The sequence below is a fragment of the Haliotis rufescens genome, unplaced genomic scaffold (genome assembly GCF_023055435.1).
Source record: "Haliotis rufescens isolate VD_foot unplaced genomic scaffold, xgHalRufe1.0.p SCAF_4, whole genome shotgun sequence".
NCBI classification, from domain to species: Eukaryota; Metazoa; Mollusca; class Gastropoda; order Lepetellida; family Haliotidae; genus Haliotis; species Haliotis rufescens.
In genome coordinates, this window is record NW_025964112.1 from 13,660,158 (window position 1) to 13,679,907 (window position 19,750).

At 43.4% G+C, this 19,750-nt stretch overlaps 1 protein-coding gene across 1 annotated transcript in view; it reads left to right on the forward strand.

Moving 5' to 3' along the window:
• LOC124111395 overlaps positions 1–19,750 on the forward strand; it is a 46,519-nt gene that overhangs the window by 22,079 nt on the left and 4,690 nt on the right. The window contains exons 16-17 of the mRNA XM_048382045.1: positions 8,907–8,992; positions 15,070–15,184. Of these exons, the coding sequence (XP_048238002.1) occupies positions 8,907–8,992; positions 15,070–15,184 (201 nt within the window). The remainder of the gene's footprint in view (positions 1–8,906; positions 8,993–15,069; positions 15,185–19,750) is intronic.

Consider the following 19,750-nt stretch of genomic DNA (forward strand, 5'->3'; position numbering starts at 1 on the left):
GGACTATGGGGAGTGGGTGTAGGGGGACTATGGGGAGTGGGTGTGGGGGGACTGTTGGGTGTGGGTGTAGGGGGACTATGGGGAGTGGGTGTGGGGGGACTGTTGGGTGTGGGTGTAGGGGGACTATGGGGAGTGGGTGTAGGGGGACTATGGGGAGTGGGTGTAGGGGGACTATGGGGAGTGGGTGTGGGGGGACTGTTGGGGTGTGGGTGTTGGGGGACTATGGGGAGTGGGTGTAGAGGGACTGTTGGGTGTGGGTGTTGGGGGACTATGGGGAGTGGGTGTTGGGGGACTATGGGGAGTGGGTGTTGGGGGACTATGGGGAGTGGGTGTAGGGGGACTGTTGGGTGTGGGTGTAGGGGGACTATGGGGAGTGGGTGTAGGGGGACTATGGGGAGTGGGTGTAGGGGGACTATGGGGAGTGGGTGTAGGGGGACTATGGGGAGTGGGTGTAGGGGGACTATGGGGAGTGGGTGTAGGGGGACTATGGGGAGTGGGTGTAGGGGGACTATGGGGAGTGGGTGTAGGGGGACTATGGGGAGTGGGTGTAGGGGGACTATGGGGAGTGGGTGTAGAGGGACTGTTGGGGAGTGGGTGTAGGGGGACTATGGGGAGTGGGTGTAGGGAGACTATGGGGAGTGGGTGTAGGGGGACTATGGGGAGTGGGTGTTGGGGGACTATGGGGAGTGGGTGTGGGGGGACTGTTGGGGAGTGGGTGTAGGGGGACTATGGGGAGTGGGTGTAGGGGGACTATGGGGAGTGGGTGTGGGGGGACTGTTGGGGAGTGGGTGTAGGGGGACTATGGGGAGTGGGTGTAGGGGGACTATGGGGAGTGGGTGTAGGGAGACTATGGGGAGTGGGTGTAGGGGGACTATGGGGAGTGGGTGTGGGGGGACTGTTGGGTGTGGGTGTAGGGGGACTATGGGGAGTGGGTGTAGGGGGACTATGGGGAGTGGGTGTAGGGAGACTATGGGGAGTGGGTGTAGGGGGACTATGGGGAGTGGGTGTGGGGGGACTGTTGGGTGTGGGTGTAGGGGGACTATGGGGAGTGGGTGTGGGGGGACTGTTGGGGGTGGGTGTAGGGGGACTATGGGGAGTGGGTGTAGGGGGACTATGGGGAGTGGGTGTTGGGGGACTATGGGGAGTGGGTGTGGGGGGACTGTTGGGGAGTGGGTGTAGGGAGACTATGGGGAGTGGGTGTAGGGAGACTATGGGGAGTGGGTGTAGGGAGACTATGGGGAGTGGGTGTAGGGAGACTATGGGGAGTGGGTGTAGGGAGACTATGGGGAGTGGGTGTAGGGAGACTATGGGGAGTGGGTGTGGGGGGACTATGGGGAGTGGGTGTGGGGAGACTATGGGGAGTGGGTGTAGGGGGACTATGGGGAGTGGGTGTAGGGAGACTATGGGGAGTGGGTGTAGGGAGACTATGGGGAGTGGGTGTGGGGGGACTGTTGGGGAGTGGGTGTTGGGGGACTATGGGGAGTGGGTGTGGGGGGACTGTTGGGGAGTGGGTGTTGGGGGACTATGGGGAGTGGGTGTGGGGGGACTATGGGGAGTGGGTGTTGGGGGACTATGGGGAGTGGGTGTAGGGGGACTATGGGGAGTGGGTGTTGGGGGACTATGGGGAGTGGGTGTAGGGGGACTATGGGGAGTGGGTGTGGGGGGACTATGGGGAGTGGGTGTAGGGGGACTATGGGGAGTGGGTGTAGGGGGACTATGGGGAGTGGGTGTAGGGGGACTATGGGGAGTGGGTGTAGGGGGACTATGGGGAGTGGGTGTAGGGGGACTATGGGGAGTGGGTGTTGGGGGACTATGGGGAGTGGGTGTGGGGGGACTATGGGGAGTGGGTGTAGGGGGACTATGGGGAGTGGGTGTTGGGGGACTATGGGGAGTGGGTGTTGGGGGACTATGGGGAGTGGGTGTTGGGGGACTATGGGGAGTGGGTGTTGGGGGACTGTTGGGGAGTGGGTGTAGGGGGACTATGGGGAGTGGGTGTGGGGGGACTGTTGGGGAGTGGGTGTAGGGGGACTATGGGGAGTGGGTGTAGGGGGACTATGGGGAGTGGGTGTAGGGGGACTATGGGGAGTGGGTGTTGGGGGACTATGGGGAGTGGGTGTTGGGGGACTATGGGGAGTGGGTGTGGGGGGACTATGGGGAGTGGGTGTGGGGGGACTATGGGGAGTGGGTGTTGGGGGACTATGGGGAGTGGGTGTTGGGGGACTGTTGGGGAGTGGGTGTGGGGGGACTATGGGGAGTGGGTGTAGGGAGACTATGGGGAGTGGGTGTAGGGAGACTATGGGGAGTGGGTGTGGGGGGACTGTTGGGTGTGGGTGTTGGGGGACTATGGGGAGTGGGTGTTGGGGGACTATGGGGAGTGGGTGTAGGGGGACTATGGGGAGTGGGTGTAGGGAGACTATGGGGAGTGGGTGTGGGGGGACTGTTGGGGAGTGGGTGTAGGGGGACTATGGGGAGTGGGTGTTGGGGGACTATGGGGAGTGGGTGTAGGGGGACTATGGGGAGTGGGTGTAGGGAGACTATGGGGAGTGGGTGTGGGGGGACTGTTGGGTGTGGGTGTTGGGGGACTATGGGGAGTGGGTGTTGGGGGACTATGGGGAGTGGGTGTGGGGGGACTATGGGGAGTGGGTGTTGGGGGACTATGGGGAGTGGGTGTAGGGGGACTATGGGGAGTGGGTGTAGAGGGACTGTTGGGGAGTGGGTGTTGGGGGACTATGGGGAGTGGGTGTAGGGAGACTATGGGGAGTGGGTGTAGGGAGACTATGGGGAGTGGGTGTGGGGGGACTATGGGGAGTGGGTGTGGGGAGACTATGGGGAGTGGGTGTAGGGGGACTATGGGGAGTGGGTGTAGGGAGACTATGGGGAGTGGGTGTAGGGAGACTATGGGGAGTGGGTGTGGGGGGACTGTTGGGGAGTGGGTGTTGGGGGACTATGGGGAGTGGGTGTGGGGGGACTGTTGGGGAGTGGGTGTTGGGGGACTATGGGGAGTGGGTGTGGGGGGACTATGGGGAGTGGGTGTAGGGGGACTATGGGGAGTGGGTGTAGGGGGACTATGGGGAGTGGGTGTAGGGAGACTATGGGGAGTGGGTGTGGGGGGACTGTTGGGTGTGGGTGTTGGGGGACTATGGGGAGTGGGTTTAGGGGGACTATGGGGAGTGGGTGTGGCGGGACTGTTGGGGAGTGGGTGTGGGGGGACTATGGGGAGTGGGTGTAGGGGGACTATGGGGAGTGGGTGTGGGGGGACTATGGGGAGTGGGTGTTGGGGGACTATGGGGAGTGGGTGTAGGGGGACTATGGGGAGTGGGTGTGGGGGGACTGTTGGGGAGTGGGTGTAGGGGGACTATGGGGAGTGGGTGTAGGGGGACTATGGGGAGTGGGTGTAGGGGGACTATGGGGAGTGGGTGTAGGGGGACTATGGGGAGTGGGTGTTGGGGGACTATGGGGAGTGGGTGTTGGGGGACTATGGGGAGTGGGTGTAGGGGGACTATGGGGAGTGGGTGTAGGGGGACTATGGGGAGTGGGTGTGGGGGGACTATGGGGAGTGGGTGTAGGGGGACTATGGGGAGTGGGTGTAGGGGGACTATGGGTGTGGGTGTAGAGGGACTGTTGGGTGTGGGTGTTGGGGGACTATGGGGAGTGGGTGTTGGGGGACTATGGGGAGTGGGTGTGGGGGGACTGTTGGGGAGTGGGTGTTGGGGGACTATGGGGAGTGGGTGTTGGGGGACTGTTGGGGAGTGGGTGTTGGGGGACTATGGGGAGTGGGTGTGGGGGGACTATGGGGAGTGGGTGTTGGGGGACTATGGGGAGTGGGTGTGGGGGGACTATGGGGAGTGGGTGTTGGGGGACTATGGGGAGTGGGTGTGGGGGGACTGTTGGGGAGTGGGTGTTGGGGGACTATGGGGAGTGGGTGTTGGGGGACTGTTGGGGAGTGGGTGTTGGGGGACTATGGGGAGTGGGTGTGGGGGGACTATGGGGAGTGGGTGTAGGGGGACTATGGGGAGTGGGTGTAGGGGGACTATGGGGAGTGGGTGTAGGGGGACTATGGGGAGTGGGTGTGGGGGGACTATGGGGAGTGGGTGTAGGGGGACTATGGGGAGTGGGTGTAGGGGGACTATGGGTGTGGGTGTAGAGGGACTGTTGGGTGTGGGTGTAGAGGGACTGTTCGGTTTGGGTGTAGAGGGACTGTTGGGAGTGGGTGTAGAGGGACTGTTGGGAGTGGGTGTAGGGGGACTATTGGTCCGTCAAAGTTTGTGAAAGGTTGTTCTGATGTGACCTGCAATGGGATGTCCTCAGCGGTAGCGAGAACTTGTATCTGATTTTAATAATATTGAAATAATCTAAGCATGTGATTAATCCTGTTTTGTTTAACCCAGTTAAAGCATTAATTGTTTATTGTTCAGCAAGTTTATCTCAGCAGCCGTTGTAATTTGTTGCTACCAGCCATCTCGTCTCGCATCAAAACGCAGGCTGTGTACTCCTGAGCAGATGACCACAGAGTACGCTGATCACTGTGTCGGATTAACGAGACTGATAATGAGTGATTTCAGGTATTTGTTGCAATCAGGTGTTTCGGAGTCGGAGTACAAGACTGTCGGATTATCAGGTCTAAATAGCACTGATTTAATCGGTTTTCATCATTAGTGTCGGATAAAGCCGATTGTCGGATTAACGAGACTTGACTGTATAAAAATATTTTCATGATCCCAAATTTTCTTTGGACAGTATATATATCAATGTGTATTTTATTGAGATTCCAAAAACACTGCTGTGTAAAAGATGGTGCGCATTATTCTTTCAGACAATAAGTTTTGATTTTCTTTTTCCAAATCAAAAACATTACCGCAAGCAGGTACACGGAAAATAGCACGTCGACAACATAGCACATTAGAAAACGTACAACTTAATGGATAACAACTTCTGGTATATTGCATATAGCAACATTTCTTACAATGGTAAAAACCTCCTGCCCAGTAGATAGCCGCATCAAAGAACATAAGACTTCCACAGCCAAAGCAGACAGCAAATCAGCCTTCTCAGATCACTAGCCATCAAATTCAGTTTGACAAAATTCAAGTCCTCTCAACCAAACATCAGGACTTCACCAAAAGAAAACTCTTAGAAGCTATATTAATCTGCCTTCACAAACCTTTGATCAACAGAGATCAAGTGTATTACATCTCGTCTGCCTGTGAAGATCTAATCAAGCAATAGACTCTTTTCAATTAGGATCCAATCAGCTTGTCACAACTGTTTAATCCTTTTAATCGGCCTGTGAAGATCCGGGTTAGAATAGGTCTTCAGTAACCCATACTTGCCGTAAAAGGCAACTACGCTTGTCGTAAGAGGCGACTAACGGGATTGGGTGGTCAGGCTCACTGACTTGGTTGATGCATGTCATTGTATCCCAACTGCATGGATCGATTCTCATGATGTCAATCACTGGATTGTCTGGTCCAGATTCGATTATTTACAGACCGCCATCATATAGCTGGAATATTATGAGTGCAGCGTTAAGCAACAAATAAACAAATAAAATAATCCTTTTAATCCTTATCCTTACTGTACATCTGGCTTCATAACCCGTGTGCTTCTTTACCTGTGTACAATTTGTTATTCTTACTGTACATTTGGCTTCATCCAATTATCTGTATGCTCCTTGTTATCCATGACCTGTTGTCATCAATGTCAATCTGCAGCTTATCACAGCATCATGCATATAAACCTCTCATCACTTGGTTGTTGTCACTCCATCTTGATAACGGTGTAAGAATCTACATCGAAATGTCGCTATAAACCAGAAGTTGTTATCCGTGAAGTTGTATGTTTTCTTACTTCCTCACCAGGGGCGGTCGGGTAGCCTAGTGGTTAAAGCGTTCGCTCGTCACGCCGAAGACCCGGGTTCGATTCCCGACATGGGTACAATGTGTGAAGCCCATTTCTGGTGTCCCCCGCCGTGATATTGCTGGAATATTGCTAAAAGCGGCGTAAAACCTCACTCACTCACTCACTCACTCACTTCCTCACCAACTTCTAGAATGCCAGTCAAACAACATATCATGTCTTGTTATTACATATTTGGTTATAAAAAGTGTTCACTGTATTTCTGGATTTATGTTTTCAGTATGTTTCAAAAATTTTATTCAAAATTTCTTTCAATATTGTTCACAATAATTTTGGCCAAACTCACTGTTATATACAGCAATCACAATCTGAGTACCACTGTTGACGCCTTGAAACAAACCTTAGTTGTTAGAGAATGGATGCATTTTGTGAGAAACCATGAATGTTGTTTTCTGACTCTAAGGGCTGTGTATTGACAAAACAATTTACAGGTATCTGTATTGTGATATATTGGGAGCTAAAGTGTTTGCCAGTGATTGGCGCTGATTGTACATGCAGATACTATTTTCTACTAACTAATGTAAATATTACTTATCATGGTCAGTCACCGCCATTTTGTTGTCATGGATACAGGGGAGATACTTATGTGAGTGAAAAATCACCTTCACGTTTTCGCTGTTGTCAATCAATTTCATAAAGGAAACATCATAATAACCAACCAAAGCAAAATGTCATTGCTGATTGGCTGATCTCAAATGATGGCCTGTCAAACTGTTCCATACAGGAAATTTAACTTACAATATTCCAAAGTGCCAAAGGTATTTTGTAACTGAATCACTGGTAGATCATGAGAAAATATGTATACAGCTGATCTTAATCTCTGCATATGAAAAATGGTCTTGGATAACAGGAATTACGATTGTAATTGTGTTAAATCATCATTTTCATTTATCACAAAATTCACATTATTTTTTACCAAATTTTTTAATCTCCTGTTCGTTCACATACATCGTTACGATGTAGTTTTTGACTGCACATTATGTAAAAAATAGCAACTTTTCCAAAACTTGTACCCAACAATGGGGTGTGCACAATGGACACAAGAAAATACAGTATTAAATATGTTACATCATATCAGCAATATATTGCCAATAGAACAATGGAGTAATTTAATGATGTATGGAAACATTATGCTTTGTCCTTATTCTTCTTTACCCTTTTCTCATCTATCTTAATATTCTTGCGAGATCAAATGAAAATCTAATGATTACTGTAAATTTGGAAGGTTTTGCAAGCAGGAAAGTTCTGCACAAAAAAAAGAAAAAAAGTGTAACATACACCCATTTATATAAATTCTCTACATTTTTTAGCAACTCCTCTGAAACCAATGGAGTTAAAACCAATGGAGAATGAAGCTGAAACCTGAAATACTTTTTCATTTTAAACTTATGACTGCCATATTTACTTTTGTCACTTTTGACCAATACTCAGTAACTTTGACATGTATAATTATGAAATTTGATTGGAGCAGGCATGTGACATGCATAAATAACAATATGTTATATGGCATATTTTGATTATGACCCTGCTAAGGCCTGTTGTTATTGATATACTGTTTTATTGTATAAAAAGGTTCTTTTACTTATGTTTACATGTTCTGTTTACCAGTTTATGATCCTTCTTTTATTCTACTGTTGCAAATATTCTTGAAATTTTCAGGTGAGCTACAGAGCCTTCTGACTCCTTTAAATTTTGTTGACAAAATTAGGGACAGAAGTGGTTCCTTTGTGTTCATTTTAGCGCTTTGATCAGGGCACCTGAATTGTGTGCCACACAACAGGACATTATCCAGGCTTCCAACATGCAGCATGGCTGTAGAAAAAGACAAAGTCATCAATGATTAGGGCTGCAGAGCCATTGCCAGGTCAATTTTCAGAGAGGGTTTTGTGTCTGGGCCAGTAGCAGAACATTTACAGGGGTGGTGTTTTGGTTTTGCTGATGAGTTCCATCAAAGGACATTTCAGTATACGAATGCCTCAATGTCTCACAAGTCATGGTTATCTTGTGACAGGTCTTCCAACATTTTATTATGGGAAGTAATTGGATTGAGAAACTGTATGACTAGACTTAATGTTGTTGCCTACAGCGTGCAACCCTTTCAATCACACACCCTGGCAGGTGCTTGGCCAATATATTCTTTCTGGTGTCAGTCCTTGGAAAGAACACTTTGGTTCATGCAGAACCCTGGATAATAATACTTACCACTAGTGCTGTTAGAGCAAATCATGTTTTGAACATGCTACACGTCCCTTTCATCCCTGTTCCTGTGTAGGTAGGGGATGTTGGGTAGCCGAGTGGTTAATGTACTGGCTCATCTTGCCTTAGTTCCAGGTTTGATTCACCTTTTTTACAATTTGGTGTACATGCTCATGATATGTCTGGAATATAGCCAAAGAACAAAAAACCACAAACACCTTCTGCATGTGTTATATTCACTAAGAATTCCTGGTCAATTTGAACCATTTATTCCCTTAAACATGTTGAGCAAGGTGAAACTGCAGCTGTGAGAGGCCCAATATTGACCCTACTGTTTCAAAAAGATTACACAGATTTTTGATGGCACAATAAAGAATATCAAATGACACTTGTTTTCCCAAAACATTATTGAGAGGGTAACAAAATTGAATTTTATTTCAATTTGAAAAGCAAAAATAATATATTTAAAGAAATTTAACATCTTCTGTGACGATATATACACTTACGGGAATCAGTGTTTGAACTGAATGATTGAAATCAATTCTTGCCATCCTTTGAGAAACTTGAACTTTTATCTCACAACTTATCGTGTCTTTTACCTGGTGCAATTTCCTACATTTGTGAAATGTGTGAAGCCAATGTTTTCTTTCCTGTGATACAAATTGAATAATAGAATTACACAACCCTACTTTCTACTTAACTTTTGCATCATACATTTCCAAAAGAAAACTGAAAGAGGACAAGGGTTCCTGTTGTCTTGTGGAAGGATATCTATTGTGTTTGTGTTGTTTCAGTTGGAGGACACACATCGGTCATTGGAAAAGAAGAACATTGTTCTGCTGGAGGAGTTGTCACACTATATCACTCAAAACAGAAACAGGTGAGAATCAGAAGAAGAGTGTTCTCTTGGAGGAGTTGTCACACTATATCACTCAAAACAGAAACAGGTGAGAATCAGAAGAAGAGTGTTCTCTTGGAGGAGTTGTCACACTATATCACTCAAAACAGAAACAGGTGAGAATCAGAAGAAGAGTGTTCTCTTGGAGGAGTTGTCACACTATATCACTCAAAACAGAAACAGGTGAGAATCAGAAGAACAATGTTCCTTTGGAACAGGTGAGAATCAGAAGAGTGATGTTCTCTTGGAGGAGTTGTCACAGTATATCACTCAAAACAGAAACAGGTGAGAATCAGAAGAAGAGTGTTCTCTTGGAGGAGTTGTCACACTATATCACTCAAAACAGAAACAGGTGAGAATCAGAAGAAGAGTGTTCTCTTGGAGGAGTTGTCACACTATATCACTCAAAACAGAAACAGGTGAGAATCAGAAGAACAATGTTCCTTTGGAACAGGTGAGAATCAGAAGAGTGATGTTCTCTTGGAGGAGTTGTCACAGTATATCACTCAAAACAGAAACAGGTGAGAATCAGAAGAAGAGTGATGTTCTCTTGGAGGAGTTGTCACACTATATCACTCAAAACAGAAACAGGTGAGAATCAGAAGAAGAGTGATGTTCTCTTGGAGGAGTTGTCACACTATATCACTCAAAACAGAAACAGGTGAGAATCAGAAGAAGAGTGATGTTCTCTTGGAGGAGTTGTCACACTATATCACTCAAAACAGAAACAGGTGAGAATCAGAAGAAGAGTGATGTTCTCTTGGAGGAGTTGTCACACTATATCACTCAAAACAGAAACAGGTGAGAATCAGAAGAACAATGTTCCTTTGGAACAGGTGAGAATCAGAAGAGTGATGTTCTCTTGGAGGAGTTGTCACAGTATATCACTCAAAACAGAAACAGGTGAGAATCAGAAAAAAATGTTCTCATGCAGTGTTAGATCTTGGCATAAGTCCTATAGTCCTTGCTAAACTGCCCAAAGTTAAGTTATCATAAGAACTAGTAGAAACAGCAATTTTTAAGGGTTTTGCTTTATGTTATCATTATAAGGACTAGTGGACTAAAAATGTTAGTTTCTACCGCTGTCATTAAGTTGTTGTCTCCCTATATCAGGTGAGAATCAGAATCCAATATGTCTGACTTGCACTTCCTGTGTACCTTCTTGTCTGGGAACTCTGGTGCCTTTCTGCTTAACATTTTTGCACTTGAATATCAAAGAAGTCTAACGTTTTCTTAGTGATCAATATTATCTGTTGTTATGGTCAAAAGGTCTTTCTTCCTGTATCAATATCATTAGACATTAACCCTTTTGATCTCAAGACGCTGATGTATTGTACATACCTTCAAGTGATACTCCTAGTATTATTTCATGAAGTGAGTCCAACATGTTTCCAAGGCTTTGAAAGCCAAATTGAGATCACCAAGTGCCAGCTTATGAAGAAAAATAAGATTTGATAACACTGACACTGTGACATCTGCCTTATCTGAAAGGGTTAAGATCTGTCTCCCAGCATCCGTTTATTACACTCTGAGATAGCAACTTAATGAAAGAATCAAATTCAATCAAATCTGGCTCACTTCCATTGATCTGACCAGAGACAGACAGAAATGGTTACAAACTGTTTGATCACAGGTTCTTAAGTGTTGTGTGTACTCATTACTTAAACCAAGTTGCCCACCACAAATCAAACTCGTCTTTACAAAATTCGCTTTTCTTTGTCCACTATTTAAACCCAAGATGAAGATTTAAGCAGCCTGATCGAAAGACACATTGATTTTGGTATTGGGAGATTGGAGCCTGTTTGTGGCTTAATGCACACTGCATGCAAACTATCTTTTTTACTGACAGGACTTTGACGTCTCGTCTTGAAGGGCTGTTTGGTGCTTTCAGAGACACTGTATGAAAATCTGGTTTCTAAACTGAGAAAAAGTGGCCTCCATGTCACCTTTCAGGGTCAAAGAGGTCCTTGGTTGTCCCCATTGACTTCAGGGCATACCATTGAATCCATTTCAGTTGCTGTTGCCATTCACAGATTTTATGAAGGTTTTTGATGAATTGCCCAACTATTGTATTAGCATCTAGTGGAGCGTTGTAAACTGTCTGGGATATATTGGCCTGGGCACATCCAGTGCCAGAAGGAAGATGGTATCTTATGTCAATGAAAGGTAGTGGTCTACATGTTCAATACATTCTTTTGGATCTGTTGCTTTTGTTTAGTAATGTACACACTGAAACCTCTTAATCCTGGAGAACCCACATTCCACACAGCCTATTCTGTGTATGTTTTTAAGCCACACTTTTTGTTTTACCTGTTTTTCGGATCTGCCGACTGTAACTTTTGTTGAAATGGAAAAAAACAACATTCAGAATTTGCTCTTTTACTTTTCCCACTAAGTATTTTCTAAACAAAGACCCACTGAAGTTGACATATATTAGACATGGGAGTCAAAATAAAGTTTGTTGTTGTTTCTGAAATTGCTAGGATGCAGAGATGCAAAACAGAGTTCCCACTGGATTCATCAGGTTTGCATGGCTTAAGGCAACAGTTGTGTTGCAGGCTCACCTCCCACATTAAACCAGCTATATTTCTTATACCAGCAGACCTGTAGTGGAGCAGAAAAAAAATTGAATTGTTTTTTGTTTGTTTTTTCCCCACCTATCAACAGGTATTTTCCTGTAAAAAATGCCTAAAGCAAGTAAAGAAAGTGCGGCCTAAAGGAACATTATTTTGAAACTATTATTCGTTAATCAGGACAATTTCTTCAGAATGATATCAGAGTATTGAGGTTTCATGGCATATATGATGGCATAAATTCATTTTATTCTATTAAACAATGTTTTTATAACGATCAGTTACTCTGTGATCCCACCTTCATGTAGATGGTCATTTGCACATGCATTTACAGGTAACATTTCTTCTCTTGATCCTGTGAATTACAATTCTGGCACAATTCCATTAAATTCCATTACAATTTTGTGCCAATCTCCATTAAATTGCTTTACAATTCTGGAACAATTCCACTGAATTCCATACAAATTCTTCGCCAAGGACATCAAATGGGCGATCTTTTTCAATTTGACGGCGCATGAGTTATGTGTGATACAAGGGGTGCATGTTACTATCACATCTATGGATAGTTATCCAGTATAAGATGACCATGACTGCTTATGTTGTGATACTAGATCACTTGTTAGCCATTCGACACGAGGCGGTGGGATCAGCTGATTGTTCATTCAAAGGTGCTTTGTAGACGTTTTGCAGTCAGTACTAAAAGTGTTGCCCTTGATGTTTGAATATCACGCTGTAAGAATGAAGTATGTTTTCATTGTATACTTAATCATATCAACATTGTATTATCACCGACTAGGCTATATGCATGCATTTCAGTACAGCGGTTAGGCGATGCAGTATGCGAAATGTGAGCGTCTTATCCAAATTAGAGTTTGTCAGTAAATGTTGTGAATTTTCCCAGCAACACAAGTATTTATCAGGTGTTCAGGTATATATAACTGAGAGGGATGAGAAAAGGTTTCAAGAAATTGCAAAAGATACAGGCACTAAAATAATGTCATCAACTCCATATCATAACACAATGTTCAAAACAAAAGAGATGGAAATCACTGAAATCCATTTTAATATTTGTGAACGTTAATTGGTGCATGGTGTATAAAAATATTGTATGGATGAATGTTGGCTGTTTATTTGCAATAATTACCATGATTACATTTCAATTTTGATCAATAAAAGAGAGATATTATTTATGATGTTATTTTTCTCTCTTTATATCAATAGATATCTGCATTGCACAATGTTATAATTTTATTTGATATCTTTGTATAATTGTGCATGTGCACTAGTATTAGATTACACATGCATGACTTTTTAGCAGTCATTATACATAAATATGACCGATAACCTGTAAAAAGAAATAACATAAATAAATGCATTTAGACATTTACATGGAATGATTGTAGGGTTACATTTGTATTAATGTCATGATAAAAATATTTGATTATAAACTTTTTAATATCATACTTGCTATATATATATAGAGGTTATCACGCGAGTGTGTTTGGGGATGGTAAATATCCTGCATTAGGAATAAACATTGTATTTAGCGAGCCTTGGCGAGCTAAATACATAGTGTTTATTCCTAATACAGGATATTTACCATCCCCAAACACACAAGCGTGATAACCTCTTTATCATATAATGTCATTCTTTAATTCTGTGCTTCAAAATTGCTTTCTCTCTCTCACAATCATTACCGAAACATTGCGAGTTTTCCTGGAATGCGCGCATTAATATATATTACGTCATAGGGTAAGTGATGTGTCAGTCGGACAGTGACAGTAGCCAATATAGTTCCAACTGAAATCTGTTTCTTATACAGTGGCGAAGGAACATATACGCAAAACAATTGCCTTGTAATTGCCTTTCGCGGCAATCCATCGGTCTGTCCGCTAGAGTAACTGCCCTTTGTCAAAGGGAAGCTACTCTAACCCTAGTCTATGAGACGTCACGGCCACGGTCAGATGTTGTTGACAGTCAGTCTGTCTTGTCATAACGTTAAGAAGTGTAGTCAGATGTACACAAAGCGACAAAACGAAACAAGGTAACAATTCGAACATATTCCGGCCAAATCCAACTATTTTAATTTGTGGAGAAGGTTTCAAGCCGCAGAGGTTACAACCACAGATATGGCTACTGATCCCGCTTGGCTAGGCCTCGTGCCCTCGCAAAATTGTTCGAAATGTATATCTCCAAAGTTGCTAAAACTTATAAAATGCCTTAGCTACGTCACAGTTAGACACTGATTTTCAGTATATTAGACTGTTCTTTTGATAATGATAGCATTTATCCCTGTAGTTTATCCAGGTTCGGGATGGTTAATTCTGACTCGATCGCCGAATGACGAGGGCGACACCATGTTTGTTTATAAACAGCGAAAGTAGTCCCTACTTGACCTTTGATATTTGCATCTCTATCCGCATATGACCCTAACGGATATCGTTTTTATCCGTTGGCTTTATCCTGCCGAGAAACCTACCCATTATATGATAAATCATAATATATAATAAATAGACTTGATACTACAGGTGTCTTGAAGTACTGTTGAATGAAAATATCAGGATATATATAGCAATAGCAGGATAGTGCATGGATTGTAAGGGAAATAACTTGTCAACATGTGTTACCAAAACAAGAAGAGACAACAATCATTTACATTTATGGGGGCGGTCGGGTAGCCTAGTGGTTAAAGCTTTCGCTCGTCACGCCGAAGACCTGGGTTCGATTCCCGACATCGGTACAATGTGTGAAGCCAATTTCTGGTGTCCCCCGCCGTGATATTGCTGGAATATTGCTAAAAGCGGCGTAAAACCATACTCACTCACTCACTCACTCATTTACATTTATGCATCATAAGCATAGAATGGGGTTGTCAGTATGATTGTTGCTTGTTGCAACAAATATCTCTTATTTACTACTATTTTAAATCATGTTTATCAGAACTTTGAAAGAGATGGATCAATCAATGAACACCTGTGATGACTCAAAGCACTAAATGATGGGACATATTCTATAAGGGAGAGAATAATAGGGGTATATTTTAAATTTTAAACTAGGATGACTGGTATGTCAATTGCAACTGGGAAACTGAGTTGTTGTTGGATGAATGGTAGATTTTCATTTGTCAATTTCTAAAAAAATATTGTCAGAATTAAAAAAAGATGAAATCAGATGTAAGGGGAAATGTTGATATCAAAGAAACATTTGAAATCATTTGTTTAATTTTGAACATGATTTCTTCTTCAATTATTAGTAAAGGCATGGATGTAAATATAATTATAGATCTGTTGTAAAGGTCAAAATTGTCTTTACTTTAAAAAATTATATACTTATTAATTTATGTTCATTCTACCAACTTGCCCATTGGTCTGCCTTCACATTCCATCTGCAAGCTCATTTACATAACACTGTATTCATGTTCCATGAGCAAATATCATTCACCTTACCACTATCACCTTTGTTGACCACTGGTTCCTGTAACTTCAGAACGGTCAGCCTGTCCAGGTTGAGCAAGGAAGGCTGCCAGAATGACGACACAGTGACGCGTGAGAAGTGGACGTTGATCAGCAACATCTGTGACATGGTACTGGAAGAGTTGCAGGTGAGCTGTGTTGCCAGGGGTTACTCTGTGGTGCCAGGGGCTACTCTGTATTGCCAGGGGTTACTCTGTGTTGCCAGGGGTTACTCTATGAGATTCCTAGTCAGCAATCCATGCTGGTCATGAGAGGTAATTCCACATTTATCAAGCTCTGTGACTTTGTTGATTGCGTGTCATCGTACCCCGATGGTGTGGATCGATAATCATAATATCAATCGCTGGAATGTCTGGTCCAGACTTTTATATTTACAGGCTACCATCATGTATTGATGGAATACTGCTGAGTGTGGCATCAAACAACAAACAAATGCCAGGGGTGAGTCAGGGGCACCTTTCTCTGAGACAGTCACGTTTGTTTTTGTCATATAATCGATAGTGTTATCAATGTGATGAACCACACTGATAACCTTGGTATCATGATCCGATAAGTATGCAAATGAGATCACCAAGCAGGAACTACTTTTCATAAGGTCGATATGTCGAAACAATGCATAGCTGCTTGATAATTTATTGAAAAATGTTCCAAGAAAGTAGAGCTGGGACGAGTCCAAATTTACTACCCGGGTACCCGACCTCCTATTACCCGAACCTACCGGGGTACCTGCTGTAAGTCTCAAATGGGAACAAAATGTCTGATTGGTAATTGTTTTACCGCAGCCTTGGCGAAAACTATTTAGATACATTGTGTCAAACAATCAGATCATGTGTTCACTGAAGTTGACTAAAGCTTTATCTTTACTCAAACATATACAAGTCAAAAGGAATGTGTGCATGGTCAGAAAAAAATGCGAACATTAGCGACTTTTAGTGTAACCACTGAGCTATAGTGAGTTTTTGTCATTAAACAATATATCACGTGACTAACCACGGGTCCGGGTAGTCCTGTGGGTACCCGAGTCTTACTCAGGACCCACCCGACCCGAGTACCTGAGTTACTTGTCCCAGCCCTACCAGCAAGCTTATAACAGATGAGATTCCTTATGTTGCTTCTGTACACAAACATGTCTGCACTGTAATACAGGGAGCAGTTCACTCATTGTATTAATACATGGCTCCTAAAGTTACTTTTGCGAAAGAAAATATGTCTTAAACTTGCATAATTTTTTGAATGACATTATATGATAAGTACAGTATTACCATGTGTCTTTCCATATCATAAATATCATATAATGGAGGCCAGGTGAAATGGGTTTTAACATTGCGTTTTTATATTGGAATAGAAAAATATGTATTATGCTGACCAAAGCTGTCAGCAGGAAATCATATTATAGCTGCTTCTATCTGGTTTTGTGAGTTTCTGTACGGAGTTCCTCTGATGCCTAATGAAAGAAATATTCAAAAATGAAACATTTTAAAAAATTATTAGATCAGTCCTTCAGACTAGAAGCAAAGCTGTATGTCTTCACCACTTCCAAGGGATGTTGTTCAGGATTAAGGTCTGGTTGTGAACTACAAGAAATGTCCTACGATGTCCTTGAGAAGCTTTGGCCTTCCAGACTGGCACAGTTTCCTTGGAGTTCAGTATGGTGAATGCCATGGTATTATCTCTTGTGCATCCTTTGGCAGTCTTTTCTTGTCTCCTCAGTCTTTGGTCATGCAGTGATAACTCAATGATCTTCAGGATCTGATGGAATCCTGGACATGGATCATTGAAATTGCGAAGAATGAGCTATAACTTGAATTACAACTCTGAAGTGCGATGATCTCAACTGGGGACTATCAGTTCAGTGAGTCTTGGATGGATTACTTCCTAAAGAGAGCACTATTTACCTTCTGAAACATACTCAGTTGTTGCTGGATGTGTGGAGATGCTGTGTGGGTCACCCATGGTAGTTCCAGCCCAGAGGGTACTGACCTTCACTGTCCTGGAATAGTCACGGTAAGCTTGGAGTCCAAGGCCTTCATGCTAAATCTGTACAGCTCACCTACAAATGTACTGGTATGTTTTAGTAGAGTAGCCCCACAGTCACACGAGAGGTGCTAGAAGGATCAGTGCAGCTGCTGCAGATAGATGTCCTTCATTCAGTGGTGAAAGTCTTGAGGGATTTTCATCTTGAGATCACTGGAACACCATCATTCATCTTTTTGGTAGAACAGTGGTCCTAACATGCCTGAGAACCAACGTACCGAAGGAGCTAGTGACATCCTTTTTAAAGTTTCCAGGCCAAAGAAAAACCTTCTGACAATTTAAGATGTTTTTGACTGCAGTACCTGATTGGTAAGGTGGTATGCCTCTTGGCATTTGCTATACATAAGTACTGAGAGGAGCACTGGCCAATGATCTGGTCTTCAAGGCAATTGACCACACATTTCCTTGTTCCATCACTGTTACATGCTCTTCAATATGTGACCTAGGCTGTGCTTGGTCCTGTCTCGTATTGGTGTTACCATGGTCTTAGCATTAAAGATGCTTTGTGGAACTGGGCCCTGCCTCTTCATTTCATTTTCTGAACTTCGATGGGAAATGTGAGGCTGCTGCGTTGATCTCCAGATGACTGATGATGTTATGGTTCTGTTTTCTGGTAGGTTCTGAATTCTGGAGGTTCAGGTGCAGAATAGGTCCATAGTACCACATGCTTATCACAACACGACTGAAAATGAGTTGGGGTGTGAGTATGGTCTTACATCACTTTTAGCAATATTCCAGCAATATCACGATTGGGGACACCAGAAATGGGCTTCACACATTGTACCCATGTGGGGAATCGAACCTGGGTCTGACAGAAAATGGAATGAGGTGGTAACGATGTGTGACCAAGTTGATGTGCGTTATCATACCCTGATTGTGTGGAGCATTGCTTATGCCATCAACAACTTGTTTGCCTCACCCAGTTTCACATGTATTGCTTTGCAGGCAGCTTGTATGGCTGTAATATTGCATATCACAGTGTAAATAACATTCCCTAACAAGTAAACAAGAAAGTCATACTTCCCCACAGTTATTGCAGGAAGACAGAACTAAAATGTTGGATGTGAAATAAGCAGTTTGTTATTTTCTTGACAATGTGCATATTTTAGGTAAATAATGAACAAATTATATGGCCTTTATCATTTGATATAAAAGAAATAATGATGAAATATGTATTGACAGATAGCAGTAATGCTTCAGAGGTATTAGGTTTATTATACTAGTTTTTAGGATATGCCTATTTTGTACATGTGAGGAAGTTTTGTATCTGCTTAGTATATTTTCCCTCTTGCATTGATGTGATAGGTAAGTGCATCATTGGGAATCAAGTTTCCATATGGAAGAAAAACAAATAAATCATCATGTGTAATATTTATTCCCAGTGGACGTGAAAAAGGAAATCTGCCTGAAAAGTTGTAATAATTCACACAAGATCATGAAGAACAAACAGAATACTTCTCTGAATTATTAATAACATAAATATAATTTTCCATCAAAGCTGTTGTAGCAGGACTGAATCTATGAATCATTTTGTCACTTCTCTCATCAGGGAATACAGCTTTCACCAAGAAGTTTAAAAACTGACACTCTGAAAAAATATAATGTTCTGCTCATTGTCAGTGTTCAGTGTTGAGTTATCACTTATTACCGAAGATGGTGTACATTGTTCCCTCCAGATAAACCATCACAACAACAGGAAGTGGTTTTGCTTTGCTTAAAAATGTCCGCTTCCTCTCCAACTGTTGTGTATGTATCAAAAAAAGAAGGAAATAAATAAGGCCATGTATGCGATGGAAGTACATACCCGGTACATGTGATACCTCCCGATCTGTCCAGAAGGCTCCTGGATAAGCGACCCTCATCATGGTCACCCGCCAGAGAGGCCCATTTGACCCGGATGAGCCTTTGTCTAGTAATCAACTAGTAAATTAATCCATATGGTAAAAGATTTAACAATGTGAATGAGTGAGTGAGTGAGTTGGGTTTAACGCGGCTTTTAACAGTATTCCAGTTATATCACGGCGTGTCAGCTTAATGTGGGAGGAAAGCCCAAAGTGATGCAGGTCTCAGACGTTTACCACTTTGGTGAAACCCACGAGCACGGGTATGGTGCTGACAACCTAGAAACATAATTTGGGTAAATCAGGATTCGAACCCACAATCATAGGTTTCTGGCATGCCCAGGGGCACAGCTCTCCACAGCACATTGTGGCACCTTAGATGACTGGGCCACCCGTGCCCCAATGTAAACTGTAAAGTGAACTCAGATAGTCAGACAGGTGCCTGAACTTGAAATGAATAATCAGCCAAACACTTGTCACTTCCTGTTGTTAGCGTGTTTATTCCTGCATAACGCTGATATACATGACCGGCCCAGTTATACATGATTTTATTGGTTATCAGATTTATCAGAAACTCTGTTAAAATGCCATTATACCTTGAAATTGCACCAATTGCAATGAAACTAAATATGACCAGCAGGCGCTGTCTGAACACACAATTACAATGCATGATTTGTTATTTCAGTAGTTGAAATAACATTGAGTTACACGATCAGGGTTCCTCATGTGGTTTCATAGTCTAAGTTAAAGTAAAACTCATGTCAATATGCCTGTTAGCTGACATTGTGACTCGTCTGCATGGAAATACTAATGCATCAA